Source organism: Thermobia domestica, chromosome 14 (assembly GCF_964235325.1).
Source record: "Thermobia domestica chromosome 14, izTheDome1.hap1.1, whole genome shotgun sequence".
Taxonomy (NCBI): domain Eukaryota; kingdom Metazoa; phylum Arthropoda; class Insecta; order Zygentoma; family Lepismatidae; genus Thermobia; species Thermobia domestica.
In genome coordinates, this window is record NC_137467.1 from 166,875,296 (window position 1) to 166,901,162 (window position 25,867).

The 25,867-nt window shown below is 36.1% G+C and overlaps 1 protein-coding gene across 1 annotated transcript in view; it reads right to left on the reverse strand.

Moving 5' to 3' along the window:
• Positions 1-1,612: 1,612 nt before the first annotated feature.
• Positions 1,613-25,867, reverse strand: part of l(1)G0020 (RNA cytidine acetyltransferase l(1)G0020) — a 77,314-nt gene continuing 53,059 nt past the window's right edge. The window contains exons 16-20 of the mRNA XM_081739148.1: positions 25,647-25,855; positions 14,170-14,342; positions 8,334-8,567; positions 4,183-4,322; positions 1,613-1,766 (exon numbers count right to left, since the gene is read on the reverse strand). Of these exons, the coding sequence (XP_081595274.1) occupies positions 1,670-1,766; positions 4,183-4,322; positions 8,334-8,567; positions 14,170-14,342; positions 25,647-25,855 (853 nt within the window). The 3' untranslated portion in view covers positions 1,613-1,669. The remainder of the gene's footprint in view (positions 1,767-4,182; positions 4,323-8,333; positions 8,568-14,169; positions 14,343-25,646; positions 25,856-25,867) is intronic.

A 25,867-nucleotide genomic window follows, 5' to 3' on the forward strand; every position in this document is an offset into this window, starting at 1 on the left:
TTGAACTCACGTTTGATAAAGCTATGTTTAGGCAGTCCTAACTTACTGGTAATCTTAATGAATTCTTCCCATCTGGATGGCCAATCCTTGAAAAAAAATAGTACGCATCGATGACAAACCCACCTTGAGAGCCCGCCATGATGGCAAGTACTGAAGTTTTCAGAAGAGTAATAAGTAACAAATTTCTGTTTTTTCCATTTATTTTTATAATATTTTTCTTAGAAAACTGCCAATGCAAAACATAAATCACACGAAAAAATGTCTTTACCCACAAAAAAGTAACTTATAGTTAAAAAAAAAAAAAAAAAAAAAGACTCGCTATGATCCCTGACATGTATATAATCCTTTTGATCTTTTTTGTTCTGTTATAGCAGAACTTGTAATTCCTTTGTTTTCTAGTTCTCACCATCACATGCCGAGAAACATCAGGGATGTAGACTTTTAAGGAATTAAAACTCGATTTTCTCATTAAGCCAATTTTATGATTTTTCTTATGTTCTCCCGACACCCTCTATATTTGCCAAAAGTTAAAGTTGAGGTTCTTTCAAAAATCTGGGGGATCACTCCCACCCACAGGGGAAGGGCAGCTTCCGGAAACCTTCTAATAAAATGTCATAAATGGGAGCAGATAAAATTTTACTACTTTTTTTCTGCATAAGTAAGTGCGAAATATTTTTACTGGGTGGTCATACTGATTCTAAGGGCTCGTGATTTTTATAGATTGTTCGTTTGAATGTATTGATTATTTTCGTTGGTTGTATATTCCAATATCATTATTTTATTTTTACATAAAAAAAAAAAATGTTGCGGGCAGATTTGACCCTTTATTGGTACTAGGTGTAGCTCCTCATTGTTTTCGCCAAAGTTTCTTTTTCCGAAATCTTCGTTTTTTTTTTTTTTTTTTAAGTGTTCCTTCTTATTTAGATACTGAAGCTTAAATACATATATACACCGTCAAAACAAAACACGTGCCCATCTAATAATGTCAAATATATAACCATTTACAATAAATGTAAAACAAAACTACTTCAAGGGTTTCTGCTATTACTTTAATAAATAATTTAAATACAATAGTCATGTGGTTGGTATTCCTCGTTAATCAGTAGTTCGACGTCTCATATGGCCTCACTGCTCAAAGGGACGGTAAACTCAACTCAAATTCAACAGATATAGGGGCTCATTCCGTTCCAGCCTTCACAAAGATTGTGAAGCGTAACGCAACCTTAAAATCAATTATAACCTATGTATATTATGCAAACTAAAACGCAATTTTGGGTTGTCGCAAACAATTACGCAATAAGCCTTCTACAGAATGAATTACTTCAAAAATGCACAGGGAAATTTGGATACCCTTTGATAATACGCGTACCACATATGGGCTTGGTACTTCCACGTTAAAGCGGGTTAAGTCCTATGGAAAGATGAGATTTGCTGAAGACTGTAGTACACTCGAACTTTCAATCTGCGGCAAGTGCCGCACCAGTGGTTACAAAATATTTATGATGATGATAGTAATAATAAAGTGGTGGGTGTCCACACACAATATGTTTAGACATATTTTACAAATATAGTGACCTTATTTATAAAATAATATTAGAAAAAGGCATAAAAGTGCATTTTTTTATTTATTGAATCTTTACAAAATTCTTTTTTGTTACATCTGTACAATCTAGTCTTTGTACTTATGTTTCTTCTTCTTCTTTTTGCCAGACGGGGTTTCTTCTAAGTCGAGATCGTTAATTAAGGAACTCACTCGTTTTTCACCACTAAAAGAAAGGAAAAGCTCATTTTAATATCAATTTAAAGAAATTGCAGTCCGTTTTTTAACCTTTATAACAGCTGTATATTATTATTATATAGTCTTCAAAATAAGGAATAAACCTTACAACACACTTTCCTTTTATCAAGTAGATAAATATGATTTTCTCTGATGTTATCTTTAATATTACGGAAATATGATCATACATTTCTACCTTATTTTTTTTGCATGAAGTATCCCTACATTTTGCATTGGATATGTGGTAACCATACTCATCAGATAAATGGAAGCTGTCCGAGTAATAAGGTATGCTGACATAAGCGATTAGGAACGAAGGAGTCTCACTCTGTAAAAGCCTTCGCAACGAAACCCAATAATGAAACAAGTACTATGCCAACTATCGCAAAGTACTGTAAAGAATAAAATATTCGTTGCATTGATGCAAACCGCTACGAAACGAGGATCAAGATGTCCGAGACAATTCCCAGATATTCCCAAAATGCACTGCCATTTCTCGTATAATTTCCCTTTACTTTATTTCTGTAGAGGCAACTGGTGTTACCTGGCAGCCCGTTCGTACGCTGTGGATGAAGGTGGAGCGAAAGGGATTGCGTTGATAACTACACGATATTGCTGTAGTAGAGTAACTAGAGAAGTGGCTTCTGCTGCGTTGTCATATCGAAGAACCCTTAAGAAAGCGACACACAATGCGTGCAAAAAAAGTTAGTTAATGTTTCTAAATACATACAGTTATCAGAAACTTGTGTCATTGAAAGAAGGCACTAAAGTATAAAACTAACAAAACAATTTAGTTTATATTTTAATACTTTTATTTTATAATATTATAGGACTACCACAAAATACGCCACTGCTAAAAGGTACAACACAAATAAAACTGTAACAGGGCGAATAATAATAACAATAACGTTGAAGATTGCTTACGTTAACTCACTTTAACTGGAAATTTCACTATCTAAGTTTAAGCATTTGATAACTGTTAAAGCTAATATACCAGTTCCGCACAGAATCATGGGGATTACAAGGTTCTCTGTATTTGTAATAAAATGTACACTGGACACACACAAGCATTGGTTTGAAAATGAATATTAAGGAAGTAAAAAGTGAGCAGCCAGCCTCAGGTATGTCAAAGGATTTAAAGAAACAACGATATAAAAGGTGTTACAAATGTTATATAAAACCAATCAATTTAGTGGGAGAGAGATCATTAGATAAAAACAACATTAGAAAAAAAAAAAAAAAAAAAACCATTAGATTTAAAAAGTCACATTTAATTTACGTAGTTTTGTTTATATCAAATATGGGTTTAAATTAATAGTAATGTAAAGAATTTTAAAGGCTTAATTTCGTTTGTAAAATCTGTAGCCATACGCTATTTGAAAGGCAGCGCTGAAATAAACGTTTTAATAAGACGATAGACGTAGAATATATAGAAAAAATTCTTAACCTATAATTTTACGCCACTTTTTTTTTTTTTTTTTTTTTTTTTTTAATATTTTTATGAGTGTATTTTATTACAATAACAGGGATGGTGCGTTAGTTTCTCCTCCAAATCATTTCGTAGTGACTGGTTCACTTGGTAATGATTACGATTCGTTATTTGCAACTGTGATTAGTATAAATACAACGTGGTCACTAAAAATCATGAATACTATCTAATCAAGTCAGGGCAGGAGCGCATAAGAGAATCCCTAGCGGCAGCGAGAGGGTGCGTCCGAGGGCCAGCGACGGTGCGTATACACATATACGAGGTCGTTTACAGCGGTTCACTTAGTCACAGTACCAGCTCCGGAGCTGTCAACAGATTCGCGGGAGATACTAAATACCATCCGGGATGGTTTCTGCGTAAGTGTAAATATACAGTACAAAGCGACCCTTCCTCCGAAACGAAGGGGTTATTGTGGGGTTTTTACTATACAGTTTATTTAGTCGTGTTATTAAAAAAAGAGCCACCTCTCTTTGAAAAGCCCTGCACTCTAATTCCCATTTGGAATTAAATCAAACAAATGTTGATTTTCTTAGACCAGGGCGCAAAATTTCAAAGTCAGACCTTCTCGCCAATCCAAAAATGATGGTCGCCAATATCTCTCACGTACAAGTCGCTTCTCTGTACCCTTTGAAACCACAGCTGCTCACCTGACTGCTGACCTCAAACGCAAGCAAAAAATCTTGATTTTGAAATTCGCTGTTAAGTGTATTTATGACAAGAATAGAAATTCATATTATGTTTTTGATTGATTAGTTCTGGGACTATACATGGACAACGAGGTATTTATTCCAATTATGTGCAGCTATTTACTGATATGTATTTGCAGTCTTATTGTTAGTCACCCTTTAGTCTAGAGAATTACTCACGCAGACGTTACTGAATTGACAGTAATACACAGAAAAGCACAAAGATTTACCTTTTAATCGAAATAACTCCCTTAGTTCCTCCTGACAACAGAGCCTTCCCCCACTCATGCTCTGATCCTTTGATGGCATACTGGCTCAGCTGCTCTGTCTTCAGCTTTTCAAGCTCCTTCCGCTGTTTCTCTTTCAATTCCTGAAATTAAAAATATAATACTTAACCAAACTAAAATTATAGTTTAACCTCCCGCAGTTGTGACTTGTTAACTAAAGGAGATAGTTGAAATACAAAAGAATCGTACTAACAGTGAAACAGATGATAATAGCAAACCGGACGTCATTCTACGTTTTCTTTTTTTCTTTCCCTTTTGCTACTAAATTAAAACATTTTCTTACGCCCTAATTAGGATATTTTCCCTAATTTACTCATGTATTAGGGTGCATCAAAAATATTTTGGTTTTGTGTATACCGGTATAATGAATCCTCTTATAAGGAAATGTACCCCGCAATGTAAGCAAAATACGTGGGTTGTAAACAAAGTACTAGCAACATAATTGGTATAGACATGTTATTGAACTTATTTTTCCAATTACATTACATAGCTCTTTCGTGGCTAAGCAGTTAGCGTATGCGCCTTTTGCGTGGAGACCGGTTAGATTCCCGGCGAGAGCTCATATGGTTCAGATTCCACGTTAATCAGTAGCTCCTGTCTCATATAGCCTCGCTGCTGAAAGGAACGTTAACTCAACCAATTACATTACAGGCCCTCGAAAAAAAACTTCCGGTTGTTTCCTAAATCTGTAGTAGCAATAGTATGCAATTGATAAAGTTGCTTTTGTTTATCTCGGCTATGGACCGCCGTACGGCGCGTCGCAAGAACGGAAAGCTGGATACCTGGTACCTGTTTCAACTGTTAAAGGAGGTTAAAATCTCACAGATTTACATTTGGCGAGTATAGTGGATCCTGAGACTTCCCAATGCGATTTGGCCTACAACTAGGTCACTCAATCTGTTACATGACAGCGCGTGTTGCAGTTCCTTCTTCAGGATATGTCACACAGTTTGATTATTAAGCCCAACTTCTATGGATACCTCTTACAGTCCAGTGACGATAAAATTTCAAGATATCATACTAACTGCACTTCTGCGTAATAGACAGACAGAACCACTACGGACATGCCTGAACGAAACGCCTTGACCCATCATGCATCCGTCTGATACGGTAGTGTATCGTTGCCACTTGCTTCCTGAAACCTTTCATGACAAGTGACATTACTGTATTTTCACTACAAATTGATTTTTCTTTAAGCTAAAGTTTCGTAAACATCATTCAGAGCACTTTACACAGTCACTTGTTGTTACAAACACCGCACGCCACAATAACTGTTTACCGACTGCTTTTGGCACTGCTTACCTCCGGTGAATGAGGTTCGTGATTTGATCCCAGCCACAGCAAGTGAACTTTGTGGTGAACAAACACAGTGTATGTGGGTTTTCTCGGGGTTGTCGCGTATCTTCTCACTTTCACCACTCCACTATGGTTACCCATCTATCATCATAGTCTCTCTTAACCTCGGTGCATAAAAGTAGGACGTTAAACTAAACAAAGACATATTTTCTACAGAAAGAATATACAACAACTTACACACAGTGAAAATACCTACCAACTTGGTAACGGATTTTTTCAAGAGGCCAATCCCAACAGAGTTTTGAAAACTAAATATTTCATTTACTTTTTCTCTCTGAAGGGTTCTACTGTCAGGTTGGAACTTACATGCTTGTAACCGATCTAGCAATACACAGAAGTCTATTGAATAAGGTATCAGCGAATACCAAAACAGTTTGATTCAAGGAAAGATTTTCTCTATTTTAATTCTCAAATCTATATATATTAATAGCGGTGTCCGTAAACAAAAAACTTTAGATCCAAATTGAAAGTGACTATGTTTGTCCCTCTTAATCTCTTGAACCACCCGACGGATCTCGATCAAATTTTTTACGTAGATGCAGTTCTGGCCTGGGAGTGTTTTTAGCTATTCACTTTGACGGTAGGGGAGGGAGAATTATAAATAATAATAAATAATAACTCTTGAACCAAACGACCAATCTCGATCAAATTTTCAACATAGATGACGTTCGTGCCTGGGATAATTTTTATCATGCCATGCCCCGCAACATAGGGAGGGGAGAGAGATATATAAAAATCACCGAAAATAACCAATATCAATGAGCGCTTTACTAATAGTAAACACGGAACATATTACTATTTTTCCTTAATTTAAGCCAGCGAAATCGGAGTGCGTCTTAGATTTGTGGACGTCTTAAATTCGAGTAATTATCGAGAAATTCTTAATTAAAGATATTATTAACGTGTTATTAAAACTACTTTGCTTGCCGTAAATATTTTTAATTTTGTATCATATAAGCGCAGGACGTGGGGGTTTGTTAGTAACAACTTACAGGTATATACTTCTTACGTCTAGAATAAATACTCAGCTTTCTTTACTAATACGAATAAAGATAAACGTATCTTTACAACCTCTCCTGTTATCAATAACTAGAACATGCCCCCACGTGTCACTGCGGACAATGTTTTGCGTTTTTCCTTCTTCACCTTTCCTATAGAATTTAAATGAACTCTATATGAAATTCTAACGAATCGTATGGATAACTTAGTGAACCAGCCCTAATCTTTTTGCTTCCATTCTAGGTCATTTGCTTCCTTTTAATTGTTTTAAATGAAAATTCTAAATACCAAAAATGTTTTTAATACAGGGTGTTTCAAAATGAATATCACGATTTTAAGGCTTCCTAGTGTTTATTATATTTGACGTAAAATTATAAATAATAAAGGACTGTTATAAAGTTATTGTTATAAAACAGATGCTTATAACTTTTTTTTAACAAAAAAGAATAAATAAATGTTAAAATTTTTGTTGAGACTTACATTTTGTATCATCATCCAAAGATATACCGCCGTCGTCATTGTCACACTTCCAGATGGGCTCCTTTGACATCCATACATTCCTGCAACTTCCGGCGAAATCCGTAATGCTATTCCGTCTAGCGTCGTCAAAAATGTCATGGATCACTTACTAATTTTAGCTTTCAAATCCTGCAAATCCTTTTGGTTTTTCGCATACACCTGCCCCCAATCCACCTGCCAAGTAGCCAACGGTCAAGGTAGTCCCAGACAACTTGGGCAAAATGTGGCGGTAGGGTGGGGCTCCGTCTTGCTTGTAGTGGATGCAATCTTTGATTCCCAACCTAATCAATTCGGGCACCAGGAAATTTGTAACCCTTTGAAGGTAAGTCTCCCATGTCGCAATGCTGTCACTTAACAAAGTTGGCACATAAACTGTAGGTTGTAGGCTTTAGAGCTTGTAGCAACTCCAAACGATAAGGACGTAGCTGTAAGCGTCTCCTTAAACTTCTTCACACAGACGGTTGCACTGTGACTACAGATTCAGTCTTTGCAAAATGCAAAACACGAAAAGCTTTCTGCTTACTAGAGATCTTTGCCTCTAGCGCTTTTTAACGGCAAACAGAGGAAACAGTGTATGCACATGCGTGCGTACAAAACTGTTTTGAATTGCTCTTTCATTTTATGTATTATTTATAATTGTAAGTTAATTGAAAAAAAAAAAAGCCTTAAAACTTCGATACTCATTTTGAAACATCCTGTATTAAACGATTCGGAGATATAGATATTTATTATACTAATTGCAACTTTCATCTCTCACCCTTCCACGTCAAATTTCCAAAAATCTTTTCTTAGTGTACTTTACGTCTTATATCCTATGTACTGTCTAAATTTCTAGTTTCTAGCTTAAGCAGTTTGTCCTAAATGTTGGTACGTTCTGTTATATTTAGAGATTGTTTCGCTTTGGATTTTGCAATATATATTGGTACATTTTTGAAAACCTGCCCTTCTTATTTTTTACTTCGTTCTCTTCTACTTCTTATATTCACTTTTTAACATCAACCGTTTACATCTCAAATATGGAATTTTAGTAAGTAACAGTGGACGGAGTTTTGAGATATGTTTGTTCTTACAATTTTAAATCCTTAGTGTGTTCTAAAAACACAAGTACAAATTCTGACTAAATTGAAACGTATTATCAAGACTCTCCAATTTCCAATTCCCAACATGAATTGTATTCAGAATATCATTTACTCTTAATGCTGAGATTTTTTTACACTAACCTTCGCAACTTCTTCGAGTTCCTCTTCCATGGACTGTGCAACGGGATCCATCGAGATATTCTTTAGCTGAGTCATTGTGCTCTCAATGGACTTCTCCATTAATGATGTAAAATACTGGACCATTTTTCGGATGGTTCGATTAAAAAGTCCTAAAAGCTGGGAGGATTGCAACTCAAGTTCCGTTGCTAAGTCGTCCACCGTTTTATGCTGCAAGCCAAGACCCAACATTGTCGCCTGTAACAGTAAAAGTGAATTTATGGAATATAGAAAATAAATTACCAATGATGTTATTATAATTAAAAAAAAAAAAAAAAATTATACTAATAAAATAGTGTTTGATTTTCTATAGGTCACATGCAAAAGTTCTAACCGTTCTCAACTGGTCGCCGTTTAGAGAAATACTGACTTCACCGCCAGTGTGTGAATTGGTGGTCACGTAATCGGGGTAACCTTAGAGAAGTAACATGTAATGGATATGAATGAAAAGCACTCAGGGGTCATAGTAGCGTTTAGGTCAAATGGAGACTGATAAACATGTTAGACATTGCTTACTTTTTGAGTTCGATAAAGGAAGACTAGCGCAGCCTGCAGTATCATTCAGCAAATTATGAAGCAGACGCAGTTGGCGATAGCACATATCGTCACTGATTTCCAAAATTCAGAGATTGAGACAGAAGTTGTCAAGATCAACCACAGCCTGGATGTTTAACAGTATTTTTGAACAGGAACATTAACAAGCCATAAGAAATAGTCCGAAGCAAACCGTAGCGGAGTTAGCGGACACCTTCCAAATGCACATGGGATTTATCAAAATGTTAGATCGTCAGGTTTCACATTACCTGAGTGCGAATCAACGTGAGAAACGAATCGCGATTTCTCTCCTTGGTTTCCAAGCACAAAATGACCGGTTTTTAACCCATTCTCATAGGCTATAAGAAGCTGTTATATATATATATATATATATATATATATATATATATATCGAAACGTAAAGCGTCTCAGGATTATGTATAGCATTTTTGAACCCCCGGCATCAACGCCCAAACCAGAACTTCATTCCAAAATACTGTTATTGTGTGGTGGGATATCAAAGGAATAACTAACTGGGAGCGTTCTAGATCCTAACGATTCCATTTTTGCCACTTTTTAATGTAAACAGTTCGGAAGACTGTGTGAGCAAGCACTGTGATTGAAGCGCCTAGGCCTAGCCAATCGTCAAGGAGTCACCATCCATCATGATAACACGATGAATCTTAGTTGAGAAGTTACACCCCATTTGGCCTTTTTTCTTCTCACTTTGCCGTGTCCAGTTCTTCTCACTTGGGCTTTTTTTCAAATGAGAGTCCTAGGTGGGTTACAGTTTGAGTTGTTCGCACTTCTATCTGCACATAAATAAAGGGTAGTATTTTTGAATGCGCCCAATATAATTCAGAATACACAGTCCTGACTGAATTGAAACGACACAGGATATTATCCATTTTTCTTTCTTTTTCTTTCAGCAATGAACTTTGGAGTTTCTTCCTCTATTGAGTTATATCACAGGATATAACCAAACTGAGACTTTTTTGTTTCTGCGGTGATATGAGTTTAATATTTTATAGAATGAATTTCAATTTTAAAGGCCGTATACTGCGCAGAACTACTATAGAGCGAATTCTCTGCTTGTTTTAAATGATAAAAAGAATGAAAATCATTACGAAACGTTTTAAAAGAAACTTCCCGAACATTGATTTTATATATTTTACATAGCGAAGTTATGAAATAGCCAACAGACATTTTATTACTTGTTCTTTTTTTAACAAACACTCTCTTTCAAGTTTTCCGCTATAAAGTGAGTGTGTAAAACAACAACATCCAAATAATCACTTTTACGCCGACTCTTACAGCTACCACAAAAAATGAAATTAGATCTTAATTTCAAGCTCCATACACATGACCTATCCAAGTAAATGATAACGAGAGAGAGAGAGAGAGACGACAAAAAACTATGAACCAGAGAAACCACAAAGTTATCTACGATAAGAGATCTCCCGCTGAGTTACTAGCTATCACAAAAGGGTAAAAACAAATACCATAATCTGCAGGATAGGATAATTAAATATTCTATCTTACGATGATTTCACCATTATGGTCTTTTACACAAGAACCGACAACTACTTCGTTATCTCCAAGTCATACAAATTTCAAAAAAAGGAGGTAATTCTGTAAAAGTTTAATTCGTTATACTTTTTCCTAGAAATGCATAATCGTAGGACGTCAAACAAAAAACAAAGTGCTAGCAATATATTGTTACGTTACCAGAAAAAAAAAAAAAAAACTTTTCTTTTCAACAATAACTGCAACTCAACTGAGAAATATATTTCCACGAGGTCCGCGTTCACTTTGTATAAAGTACTATTCATACAATTTTATTTCATTTTTAAAAAGACACTGTGCAGGAAATACGGAGAGATGATGACATTTAGATTTATAACTTGTTTCTCAGTTTCCTGAAGGATTATGGACGCTAAATGTCATAATGATATCGACGTTTCACGTTGTAATTTTTCGGCGAGTCTTTCTTAAACGATGGCACCCAGATCTAAAGGCACCAGATAAGTGAATACCTAAGCTTGAAAACGACGCAAAGGACTTCCCTATCATAGAAGGTCATTCTTGAGCTTACTTCCAATTGTAAAATGAAGTTAAATGAAATCTTCCATGAAATCTTTCAGCTTAACGCCTGACGATTATGCCTGTCAAGCTACGGAAGATTGAGGATTTAGGCAAGTGAATGATGATGGAAAAATTGGTGAAATGAGAATGCGGAAGGAAACAGGAGACCCCGAGAAAACTCATCGACACGATGTTGTCCATCACTAATTTACTTGGTTACTTCCAATTGTGACAACCTAATTTGTGATACTCTTACAACGGAGGAGGATGTCCAATATTTCCCGACCAAGTCTGCCCTGTTGTTTTAAAGACTCTTTCCTATTGATGCCTCATATTTTACCGATTATAAATTGGCCTCTCCATTACTAAAGAACAGCAGTGAGACAGAACAAATCATGGCAAACTTTGGAGGAAGAGAGAGGTACTTGGAAATATAATGAACACACAACAATTCTCCTCCTGTAATTTTTGGACCGAAATGCTTTTCACAGCTAACTTTGCAACCAAACCGGACGTTACGGACCATACAATTTTCTTTGGATCTCAACAGATAATTTGCTTAGTTCTAAGTTGTATTCAATTCTGGAAATTTTTCAGAGTGTCTACTGAGTTTCATTTTCAAAACTCCAGTATATTTCCAGTATATTCAGTATAACCATTAGCAAAATTCCAGTACCAAATACAATAATTTTTTAAAACTTCTTTAGGAATAATCACATTTTTGATGATTTCAGGTTTGTAACTGTTTTACCATCACAAGAATATTTTATTTGTAATAAATTTAGTTATCCTTTTTTAAATACAAATGATTTTTTAACATTTTTAAAGGGCCTCTCAACTACCCTCCACCCTACTCATTGCTTTAAATGTCTAATTACAAAATGTATACAACTCTTGCTTTGGAAAAAATTAAAATTCTCAATGAATACAAAATTGTTTCTAAGACTATTAAAACCATTACAAAAAAAAAAAAAAAAAAAGTATTGTTGACTAATAACCAGTTTCATGATTTTTCCAGTATGTGGATCAAAATTCCAGTATATTTCCACTATTTTCAGTATCGAAATTAAATTCCAGTATTTCCAGTATCAGTAGACACCCTGTTTTTGCTATACTTCAAAGGTTCATTATAGTGTAATTCAAGTTGGATGGCATAATTTTCCATTACAAAAAAAAAAAAAAAAAAAAAAAGTCCCGCCTCAAAAATCTCAATGGGCGCTACTTGGGCCATATAACCCGTCTACGGGCACTCCTTGGAACACATCCCATTATTGCACTTTTTCCCTTCCCCCTGCCGATATCTTCGAAGACGATTAAAAGAAAAATATTCGTAAATATTTATTTTACGCAGTTAAAATCCTGATCTTAGGTATTGTGTGGTCGTTATATTTGGTCTAGGAATTAATTCGTGCGGGTGGACAAGAGATGGCGCAACGAACGGAGCGTCCCACAGTTCCGTGTATCCACGCATGTGTTGCAAACCCCTGTCATCGCGTATCGTTCGTAGTATAGGGCAGTGGATTAAAGCGTCAACAACACCAGTTTGTAGTTAAGTGAACATGGCGCAATTTGTGCCTGATAAAGTGTTTTTGCGGGGTGTCCTGCTGCATTACTTTAACATGCAGAAAAGTGCGACTGAAAGTCATCGTATTTTGGTGGAAGTGTATGGTGACCATGCTCTAGCTGAGCGAACGTGTCAGAAGTGGTTTGCACGGTTTAGAAGTGGTGATTTCGGCTTGGCAGACCAAGAGCGAGCTGGACAGCCAAAAAAATTTCAAGACGAAGAATTGACAGCATTGCTCGAGCAGGATTCGTGTCAAACGCAGGAACAACTTGCAGCAGTATTAGGCGTTGATCAAACAACAGTCTCCAAACGCTTGAAAGCCATGGGAATGATTCAAAAGATGTCACATTGGGTTCCACATGAATTGAAAGAGAGAGACGTTGAAAGACGAAAAAACATTTGCGAATTGCTGCTTCAACGACAGCGCAGAAAGGGGTTTTTGCATCGAATTATTACGAGTGGATCCATTACGAGAACCCTAAACGAAAAAAGGCCTGGGTGAAACCAGGTGAACCAGGTCCATCACAACCAAAACGAGATATTCACTGTGCAAAGGTTATGCTGTGCATATGGTGGGATATGAAAGGTGTGGTGTACTATGAGCTGCTGCAACCGGGTGAAACTATGAATGGAGAACGTTATCGACGACAATTAATGCGTTTGAAGCAAGCTCTGGCCAGAACACGACCAGAATGGGAGAACAGACATGATAAACTTATTGTTCAACATGATAACGCTCGCCCACATGTCGCAAAACCGGTCAAAACCTATTTAGAAAATGTCGGATGGGAAGTTTTACCCCACCCGCCGTATTCACCAGACGTTGCTCCTTCGGACTACTACTTGTTCGATTGCATGAACAACGATTTGATTGGACAGCGGTTTATTTCTTCAGAAGATATCGAAACATGGGTCTCTGACTGGATCGCTTCCAAGGATGAGGACTTCTTTCGCCACGGAATCCGTACATTGCCTGACAGATGGGGCTAGCGATGGACAATATTTTTCTTAAGGTATTTATGTATTTTGTGTTTGTACTATAGCTTCAATGTGTGCGTACCAACCGCACGAATTAATTCCTAGACCAAATATGTTACAGAAGATTGTTACTACATGTAAGTACATTCAGTTAAAAACTATTCTTAACATTATTCTCTACGCAGAAGTAAAGTTGAACCAATTATGTAATTTGAAAAAATAGTGAAAAATTTTAGTGCTTGTTCATTTTCGAGCAAGCTTAACAGTACATATTAGTAAGTATTTCTGTTTTACAAGACCAGAAATATAAGAATTATTCCACACAGAATTTGTAAGATATAAAGGATATTGTAAACACTTCACATTTCATGTAGCAATGAATCGTCTTGAGATGCGTAGAAAAAAGGATGAACTAGTGCTCCGAAACAGTACGCAGAAACATACATTTCTCCGAATGCTGAGGTAGGGAAAACATGTCTTTCATAATTGAATGCAACCTGTGCCAAGTGAGAGATTTTGCTAAGCACAGGTTTCATGGTACTACACCCAAATTACTGTTATTTGAGAATATTCAAAAAATAGTGTTAAAAAAATACTATTTATTGATACGTAAAGTATAAATCAAAGAAAATAACTTACGGCCTGTACTGCAGATAAATGAGTCTCGCCAAGCTTGTTTAGAAAATACAATCGTGCTAAAGTGGGCACTAAGTCCATAATAAGATGATAGTCCACGAGATTATTTGAGTACATTTCTAGCCTCTTAATGTCGTATTTTGTCAGATGAATGTCCAGTTCTTCACTTTTAAGATCTACAAAAGAATACACAAACATTAAATATTTATTAAAAGTACAAAATAAATACTATTAATTCACATATCCAGTGTTCTATCTATATACCTATAAAAAAAATGAAAGTCACTATGAGTGTTACTTAATAACTCTTGAACCATCAGACCAATTTCGATCAAATTTTCAACATAGATGAGGTTTGGCCCTTGAAGTGTTTCTATCATTTCACTTTGATGGTATACAAGGTAAGGGAGGAGGAGATATATAAAACTTAACAACTCTTGAACCACGAGACCGATCTCTATCAAATTTACCACATAGATTAGGTTCGGGCTTGGAACTTTTTTTTTTAATCATTTCACTTTGACGGTACAACTTAGGGGAGGGGAAGGAGGGAGAGGTTTGAAAATGATCGAAAATGACCGATATTAGTGTCGAACCTATAGTTTTCGAGATCGCTGAGATGAACAGTGAAACTTCCGATACCCTTTAAATCCAAATTCAGCCCCACAACTTGGGGAAAGAGGGAGGGGAAATTATAAAAATGATTGAAAATGACCGATATTAGTATCGTATCCATAGTTTCCGGGGTCGCTGAGACGAATAGTGTTACTTTCGATGCCGTTTAAATTCAAATTCAACCCCTATAAAAATGAGCAGGTGACCAATATTAGTGTTGAATTCATAGTTTTAGGGATCGCTGAGAGGAACAGTGGCACTTTCGATGCCGTTTAAATCCAAATTCCTCTCTTTATGTCCAAAATGAAACGTATTCTCCCCATGCGAAGACAGAGTATTCTGCTAGTACCAAATAATACAATGCTTATAATTTCAGACTTTCTGACCTGTAACTTTCATCAGACCAATTAAAAATGAAATGAAATTTTTGAGTTTTACGTCCCACTGTTAGGCCTGTGAGGCTAAAGGAGACGGTGATGATGAGAGATGAATGAAATGGTGGAATGAAGAAAGCGGGAGGAAACGGGAGAACCCCGAGAAAACCCACGCACACGGTGTTTGTCCACCACAAAGTTTACTTGGTGGGAGCAGGGTTTGAACTCGAGATCCCTAGCACCAGAGGTGAACGCTCTACCACTGAGCCACCGCGGCCCCACAGACCAATTAAAGGGTTACGAAATTTTAGGTGGCACAGAAGGTAAATAAGAAAGAAAAGAAATCAGACCAACCTTGTATCTTATTCTTCTTGGCTTTTTTAAGTCGCTTTCTTGTGTTCAGTTGTATCAGTGTTGTGAGAACAACTCTATCAACTATTGTAGACTTGCTGTTTGTTAATAAAGCTATTTATTACCATGTCCATTTTTTCTGTATTCTCCTCTTTCTGTATTAAGATTTGAATTTTTGGTTTTAATGAAAGAATGATTCAAAGGAGCTTCTTTCAATATGTGACGATGATCTGTGTTGTTTATATTATAGTTTTGACACAATAAATGCTTAAATAAGCCTGAAATAGAAAAATCGTACCTCCTTTCTTGAATTTCTAATGTATTATTCTCTAAGTCTTGTTTCGTAAAGAAGTTTTGTCATCCCAATGTCAGTGCTTATCATATTCAAATTGGCTTCACTGACTCCTTAATGAGTGTCTGAAGTTTTACACAAAAGTATTTACACTCAAGAGATTTTTCAGTACTAATCGGAGGCTTAAAACTTGCTTTGAATGTATACTTTTTAAAAAAAGTCTTTATAACAACTTTAGAAAGAAAGAAAAAAAATGAAATCTTTAAGTTTAACGTCCCACGGTTATGCCGGTAAGGCTAAAGGAAACAGTGATAATGAGGAATGAGTGAAATAGTGGAATGAAGAAAGTGGGAGGGAACGGGAGAACCCCGAGAAAACCCACAAGCACGGTGTTTGTCCACTACAAAGTTCACACGGCGAGAGCTGGGATCGAACCAGGGACCCCAAGCACCAGAGGTGAACGCTCTACCACTGAGCTACCCCCCCCCCCTTTAGGAAGAAAGAGATCATAATTAATTTGTTTTCACTGTTCTCACCGACCTGGAAAGATCACGGAATTTCATGAAAAGCTAAAAAATAAGGAAATTTTACGTACGGATTTTTACCACTTTGGCAGAGAATAATTTATAAAATAAATTAATTTGTTTTGCAGAACTTCTCTACTTATACACCCATTATAAGGCATAGTAGATGATATAGAACTAGAAATTTGCAAATCGTGACCTTGAAAAATTAGGGAATTTGTGCTCGTCAAATAAATGGGAATCTGGTTCTGTGTTTGAAATCTTTCTCTTATATTTTGCTTTTTAATAGACTCCAGAAAATTAATATCTGCATTTTTTTAAACGTCGTAGCCATTTTTTATGCCATACTTAAGAACTTTGTAATTTAATTTACGATAATCTTGCTAAAGCTCCTATCTTGTATGCTCTCATGAGGCAATTGATCCCAAGAGGGGCAATGGGGGATAATTTTATCACAGATAGATTTATCCTCGAAAATAATTTTAGCTTTTTATTTGGATCATTTTTTTTCCTCCGATGGTTATTTCTCCAGGTATTTTGCAGTCGCAACTTAAAAAAGAACACTGTACTAGTATATAGTTCGCCATATTGAAAGCGACCTTGTCTGTTGTTTGTGATCGCATCACGAGAAAATAGCTGAACAGTTTGAAATTAATTTTGTTACATACTTACAAGTAAACCTTACGTTTGGGTGAATCGAGTTGCTGACTGAGACACATATGAGAAAGTAGTACTAAATGTGGTCTGTATTTCAGTGAAGTTGTAGGTGCGAAGCTCCAGGGGTTTAGGAGATACAGCTACCAGAACATCACATGGAAGTACAGAATAGTCTTCATACAGTTGGAGGTAAAATCCCTGTCAGACCTCTTGTTACGACAAAAGGTGAATAACAAATATATGGGTACATATTAGGACTAGGGGGAAGTCATATAGTAAGGGTACACCTGACAGCGGCCATCTTGAAATCCGCCATTTTGAATTAAGGTTAAGTTTTTAAAATAGGAATAGGGTCATGTGGTACATGATTTAAGGCGCAAATTTAATCATAAGAACAATGGTGACGTTAATTTTGATTTACACGCAATTTTTAAAAAGTTACAGGGAAATTAAATGTTGTTGCAGCATATGTATTAGTCCTTTACCCCACCTTGTAAATTTTGTGTTAATGATAATAATTAAATAAAAAGCAGATGGATAAATATTAGGTCTATGGTAAGAGTTGCCTTGATGGCGGCCATGTTTAAATCCACCGTTTTGAATCAGACAAAAGTTTTAAACAAAACGCATAACATTGGCACTTTATTAATAGCAAATTTTACCATAAATCCAACGGTATAACCATTTTTGCTTTATCATTAATCAGCACAAAATTAAATGAGAATAGAGTAATGCAATAGATGACTTCGGGCTAGAAGTTAATCAGAAATACAATTGTGGCGTTACAATTTTAGTTGTTTGATGAGCAAAAATGGTTATACCGTTGGATTTATGGTAAAATTTGCTATTAATAAGGTGTCAATGTTATGCGTTTTGTTTAAAACTTTTGTCTGATTCAAAATGGTGGATTTGAACATGGACACCATCAAGGCAACTCTTACCATAGACCTAATATTTATCCACCTGCTTTTTATTTAATTATTATCATTAACACAAAATTTACAAGGTGGGGTAAAGGACTAATACATATGCTGCAACAACATTTAATTTCCCTGTAACTTTTTAACAATTGCGTGTAAATCAAAATTAACGTCACCATTGTTCTTCTGATTAAATTTGCGCTTTAAATCATGTATCACATGACCCTATTCCTATTTTAAAAACTTAACCTTAATTCAAAATGGCGGATTTCAAGATGGCCGCCGTCAGGTGTACCCTTACTATATGACTTCCCCCTAGTCCTAATATGTACCCATATATTTGTTATTCACCTTTTGTCGTAACAAGATGTCTTACAGGGCTTTTACCTCCAACTGTATGAAGACTATTCTGTACTTCCATGTGATGTTCTGGTAGCTGTATCTCCTAAACCCCTGGAGCTTCGCACCTACAACTTCACTGAAATACTGACCACACTTAGTACTACTTTCTCATATGTGTCTCAGCCAGCAACTCGATTCACCCAAACGTAAGGTTTACTTGTTAGTACTTACTTCGAGGTAGGGTTTTATCATGTCACTTCGACTCCAAAGGTATCTAAGAGGGATACGGGTATCAAAATCTATGGGGTAAATTGGGTATTTCATGAGCCTCTTTAAGCGAGGAATATGAAACGTGGTATATTAAACGCTTTATTAGAAATAAGTGGAAATGTGTTCCAACATCTCCCCAATTTCCAGTTTTAAGGGAGAAAGGGGACAATTTCTATATTCTTTTCGCCATATTGAAATCCACATTACATGCTGTTCGTCATCGTATCACAGGAGAATGGACCCATTTGAAATGAATTATGGGGCATAGTAAGTACATACTTCATGTCTTTTTTTTTTTGCCATAGCAATAGACATTACGCAAAAATGATGAAAAACGAAATGTGGGTGTGAAGAAGAATAGAGAGAATTAGTTGGGTCGAGCTCTAAACGAATGAGAGGCTCTTAAAAATGGCAGGAGGGAGAAAAGACAATTTTAGATGTTATTAAGAAAAGGTAGGGAAACGTGTTGGAACATCGGCTAAGAAGGAACTGTATCATGAGGAACGTGCCAGAGGGTATGATGGCAGAAAAGAGAGGAAGGAAGAGACTACAATTAATGGACGATATCAAAACAGAAAAATTGTACGTGAACACAAAGAGGTTAGCGGAAGAGCATGGAGCATAGAAGCTTCTCAGTTACGGCAAGTGACCGCCAGAATACCTATGATAATGATGACTTTGGTTCAAGTGTGTAGCGGAGGTTCCAAAATTTATGTCAAAAATAGATAATCATACAGATCTTTACTATTACATTTTCTTTGAAATGAGTATCCTAACGAGAAAAAGAGGTTCAAATATTTTCCATTAAGCTACTTTCCCCGTGCGAAGAATGGACATTTCAGCTTGCTTGCATAAAAAAAGAAAAAAAAGGTGAATATTGTTACCTGTTGGTTTCCCACAAAAGTAGGGTTTGTATACGTTCCATGTTTTACGGGATTGCTCCTTATTACGAGGTTGCCTTAGCGTCCTGACAAAATTCTTCGAACACAGAATTGTCTCGTAATTTGAAATGAAATGAAAAGAAAATTTCAGTTTACCGTCCCACGATTAAGAGGCCTCATCACTGCGAAATTAAAATACCGCTAATTTTACAGTAATTATGTGATATCTTCAAATAGATAAAAGATAATCGAAAAGTGGAAGAACACCTCCCTAGACAATATCGTAAAACAAATCTAATTTGTAATTTCTAAAAGAAATACAAAATAAATCAAAAAAGAGTAAAAAAGAAATAAAAATACGCAATTATTCTAAATTTAATTTTACATTGCATAGAAACGATTTCTTTTCGCGTCTCATGCAATTAGCTTTCAATCGTTCAACATTAGCCGGAAGCAAACATGCAAATAAAACAAAAAAAAAAACACACACACACAACGAAACTGCAAACATAAAATGGAAACACACTAAAGAGAACGTTCTCATCACAAGCAATTGATTTGCTAAGACAGGGACGCCAAATCCTTCAAACAACGCCGAGCAAACTTACAAATAGAAGCAAAAACTTGTAACACTAAGCTTTTTACCTCGGTATTTCAAACTCGCAACACCTCTGTGCGCGAGCTACTCCAATTTGTGTTATTTTGTTATCCAAGTATATACAAATCTAAAAAAAAAAAAAAAAAAAAAAAAAAAAAAAAAAAAAAAAAAAAAAAAAAACCCTAAAATTAAAAAAAAAAAAAACTATCATAAACTTTTAGGGTATTTCAAATCCTTAAAAAACACCCTCGTGGTCCACCCAAACGAGGAAACATCACCGAAAACTTCGCCCATAAAGGAAAAAAGGAAGAAATGATTGCCTAGCTATCTACGATGCTGGAGTCCAAACTTATAATTGGTCGTCGCCCAAAGCTAATCTCCAATCAATTTAAATGCTTAATAAACTAAAAACCTTCCCACCTCAGTTTTCGGACTAGTGTCACTTAACAACATTCAAAAACTATGTATTAGTAATGTGCTAGTGTGAGTGTTCATACAAATTACTACAAACTAAAATGAATAAAACCAAAGCCATAAGTAGTATTCATTTATTAGCAAATCCAAGTCAATTGCAGTTTCTATACATATACTCTCCATTCTGCTCTCGTGTCTAAATGTTTCCTTTTAGGCTGTGTTGTTTCCAATCTAACACCAACCCAAAATTTTATCAAAAAATTAAATTTCAAATTAAATTCGTTTTAAAAAACAAAGGCACTCGCATTAAAGCCTCACACATTGCCTTTACTATAAATAAATATTTCCTTTCTACTCGCACTTTTCCTCCTCAAAAACTATATGCCTTCATTCACCCCAAAATGCTCTCCCAATAACTTAAAAATAAAAATACGTTCTAAGTTGCAGGTACGGAAACCTCACCTAAACAAAAACGTTCAATGTGCGCTGTGCCCTGAGACCAAGTAAGACTCAGGAGCATATGCACACAACGATATTATTTTGCGTGAGATACCGTTATCAAGACTCATTTATCTGCTTTCAATTTCCAGCCATTTAGAAAATCGGCATTTATTTTGGCGTTTCTAAATAACTGCATACGGAAAGCTACTAGGCGACTCGTGATAATGGTAACTCATGCAAAATAACATCGTCTAGGGAGATCTTGATCCACTTTTCGATTATCTTTTATATATTTGAAGATATCACATAATTATTGTAAAAATAGCGGTATTTAAATTTCGCAGTGATTAGGCTTCTTAATACCTGTTAGGCTAAGGGAAACGAATGATTTAGGCAAGTGAATGATGATGGAAGAATTGTTGGAATGAGAAAGTGGGAGGAAACGGGAATACCCCCCCCAAAAAATCCAGGGACACATTGTTGTTCACCACAAAATTAGTTCACCGGGGATCAAACCAGGACCCCGCGCAAGAGAGGTAAGCGCTCTACCACTGAGCCACAGTGCCCCTCTGTTCCGTAAATTGTAGATTTGTAGTAACGTTTTCATTGTTATATTTGAAACACATACTTACCACGAAATCAATAGCCATCGTCATAAAAATGTAACGCCAATTGGCAACGATGTTATGTTGCATTCATAGCATACCTATATCTCAAATAAAGTGAAAAACAATCAGGAATTAAGTCAATTATTCCAAATAAACAAGACTTACTATTAAAAAAAAAAAGTTGTAATCAAGAAACTTAGATAAAAATATTCTTTCCATTGAATTACTACGATCAACTGAATTACTGCTAAGAAACTTAGATAAAAATATTATTTCCACTGAATTACTACGATCAACTGAATTATTGCTATTGTCAATCAGATAACAGAATCTGCACCATTATAAAATGCCTCAATTACGGTAACGAAGGAATAGTGCCACTAGCGGACACAGTAATAAGTAAGCACGACTTATTTGATATGACACTGACCCCTGAATGGAAATTAGTTTCGTTATTTCGCAAGTGCCTGCAAAATGCCGAAGAAAATGTGTGTTCACAGAAAATTTAATAACTAAGTACGATTTATTATAGTATGAAATTGTGATGGAAAAGTGTCCCGTATTATTCAAACAGAAAGTTTCCCATTTTTCCCCCTTTTTCCAAAAATATACAAACCCTACACAAAAGCAACAATTCGCAAATATGAGTAAGTCAAGATGATAACTGAACTTCCTACTTTAAATATCTAGCAGTTCAAGAATCCAGAGAAGAGGCGTGCTCGAAAAAAAAAATTGTGAAGTTAAGGAAATATTGCAGCAAAAGAAAACGCCACAACAGGTAGAGCTTTTCTATTTCATGTGTGCTATCGGAAAATATGTGAAACATACTTCGGCCCCATCCCCGTCGCCCTCTTACAGAGGAAACCTTCCCTTTGCTTTGGGGGAAGAAATGAATGACCTCGGCTGTGTTGCAAGTTTGTCATTCAGTCATTTGGTCTTGGTAAGCACACATCGTAGGCTACTTAGAAGAGTTACCAAGACAGTGAACAACGAAGCCTATGAAATAATTCAATGTGGCAACAATGTCCGCATCCTATCGTTGAAAGCACTCGGCCACAGCAACTTGTCGCTCCTCTTTTGAGGGAGGTACGGGGAAACATACATCGACAGCAGTGCCAGCAGAAGCACACACGAAATAGAAGGGCTCTAGCAATATTTGCCCTTTTATCTATAATTAGCATCAATTAACCGCTTCGCTGGGTTAAATTAAGAAAAAATAGTAGTATGTTCCATTAGTCAGTCACTTTTTACTCTTACTAAACGCCCTTTGATATCGGTCGTTTTTGATGATTTTTATATATTCTTCTCCCCATGTTGCGGGGCACGGCATCGGAAGTGTCATTGTTCATCTCACCGACCCCGAAAACTATGGATTCGATACTGATATTGCTCATTTCGATCATTTATATATATGATATATCCCTATCAAGTTGCAGGGATTCAAACGGCAAAACAACTGTTACTGTTCATCTCAGCCACCTGGAAATCTATAGATTCGGCACTAATATCGGTCATTTTAGATAATTTTTAAATGTCCCTCCGCCTCCCTTAAGTTACACCGTCAAAGTGATATAACAAAAACCATCTCAGATTCGAACTTCATCTAGGTTGAAAATTTGATCGAGATCGGTCCGGTGGTTCAAGAGTTATTTATTTTTATGTATCTCCTCCTCCTATTCCCCTCCTCTAAGTTCTACTGTCAAAGTAAAATAATAAAAAGCATCTCAGGCCCGAACCCCATCTATGTTAAAAATTTGATTGGGATTGATCGTTTGGTTCAAGAATTATTATTATTATTATTATCTTTTTATTTTTTAACTCCTCCCTCCCCTTCCCTAAGTTCTATCGTCAAAGTGAATAGATAAGTACCATCCCAGGCCCGAATTTCATCTATGTTGAAAATTTGACCGAGATCGGCCGGGTGGTTCAAGAGTGATGAAGTCACAAAGACAGACACTTTCATTTTTATTTATTTTTTTTACATATATATTTCCCCTCCTCTACAATGCACCGTCAAAGTTGAATGATAAAAATTAATTTAGGCCCGAACGTCATCTATGTTGAAAATTTGATTAAGATCGGTCGGGAAGTTTAAGCGTGATTAAGTCACAGACAGTCACTTTTATTTATTTATTTATTTTTACATATATCCCCCCCTTGCCTACGTTACACCGTAAAAGTGAAATGACAAACACATCCCACGCCCGAACCTTATCTATGTTGAAAGTTTGATCGAGATCGGGTGGTTTAAGAGTTAGAAAGTTTTATTCATTTTCATATATTCCCCCCCTCCCCTCCGAAGATCTACTGTCGAAGTGAAATGATAAAAACTTCGCAGGTTCGAAGCTCATTTATATTGAAAATTTGGTTGAGATTGATCACGTGGTTCAAGAATTATTAACTCATGAACATAGTCACTTATATTTTTATATTTATTGATTTTTGTATACCCCTCCTTCCCATCCCCTACGTTGCTCCGTCAAAGTGAAACGATAAAAAACATCCCAGGTACGAACCTCATCTATGTTGAAAATTTCATTAAGGTTGGTTGTTTGATTCAAGAGGTATTAAGTTTTATTTACGTTTTTATAATTCTTCCTCCTCCCTTCCTATCAGTTATACCGTCAAAGTGAATAGCTAAAAACATTCCCAGGTCCGAACCCCATCTATGTTAAAAATTTGATCGAGATCGGTCAAGCTCAAGAGATTAAGAGTCACAAACATACCGGTAGTTACTTTCAATTTTATAATATAGATAGTGCATTAAAAGGCATGAGGGACATTAATATAATATTTCACAAATTATAAAACTGTTTCTATCTCTGTCAGTCATAAAAACTCGAAACTTCAAAGTGAAATGTTATGAAATCTAAACCAAGACTGCGATCTAATTATAACTTTTATTTACAAAAATTAAAATTTTACGACCTAGAGCTTGAAGTGAGGATACTATAGTAAATCTCTTCTAACGTTCATATAAAAGAAATAATGAAGAAGGGTCTACAGAGAAAGAGAGCATTTTGAAAGGATTAGATTAGGTTTACACGGTTTGCAGGTAATACGAGTCTTGTTGTGGAATCTTAACTGAAAATTAATATGGTGATAGAAAGCTCAACAAAAAGCTGTGAAGAATGTGAAATAATAATAATAATACTAATAAATCAATCAAAGGCAGAAGAAACTAGTTACGTCATTGTCTAAGAAGAAATTATATTCCGAGGTAGAAGGAAAAATACGGAGAAGAAAATGAAATTAAATGAAATCTTTAAGTTTTACGTCCCACGGTTAGCCGGCCAGGCTATAGGAGTCGGTGATGATGAAAAATGGAGGAAATGATGGAATGAAGAAAGTGGGAGGAAACGGGAGAACTCCGGAAAAACCCACGCACCGGTGTTTGTCCACTTGGTGCCAGCTGGGATCGAACCAAGGGTCTCATGCACCAGAGGTGAACGCTATACCACTGAGCCACCGCGGCCCCAAAATAGGGAGGAGAAAATATCAGAAATGATGAATGGTATTAAAGTGAATAACTCTACGTTAAACAGAAGACACTGACCGTAACTTTTTTTTTCTTTTTAGAGTTAAACGACTCACCATTATGCACCAAGGCTAAGGAAGACTGTGATAATGAGTCAAATGAAAATGAGGAATGAAGAAAGTAGAAGCAAACGGGAAAACCCTGAGAAAACTTATGAACTCAGTGTTTGTCCACTACACTGAAACCACGGGTATGCAAACTTCTCTGCTTACGGCCAAAGATTTGTCTGTATTCAAAGAATATAGATGGCAGGGTTTGTCAACCTGAGGGTCGCGGGAGGGTTTCATGGGGGTCGCGAAGATAAGCGGAAAATGAATGATCTGACCGAATTTGGTTTTAATCCATTCACTTTTAGGAACGTTACTGTATCCACTATATACAAGAAATTGATCTTACTATTATAGAAATAGGTGGATATCGTGAGATCTCCGCAATAGGTATATTAAAAAACCCACACAAGCTTATTACAAACCAGAAATTATAAGGGGGTCGCTGACAAGAGGATGTGATAAAATGGGGGTCGTGATAGGAATTAGATTGAGAACCACTGATCTATGGCAATGATCGCTATACAGTGATATCCTTTGTTATTTCATTACTGTAAGAACCAGAACATATAGCTAATCAATCCAGGTTTTAACTTTACAATATTTACCTACTGCCATTTCCTTCACTGCTTTGTTCTGCAACACACTCAGAGCCAAAGCCGGTGTGAAGGTGCGGAACTGAAATCCTAGCAAGGAAATGAAGCGACGACGAAAGTCCAACCAAAACTCCTTCAGCCAACTTTTACTACCGTCTTCATCATTCAGCACCTTCAACATGATACACGAATGCTCGCCAGTTAGTTCGTTCGTCGTCTGTCTGAAATAAAAA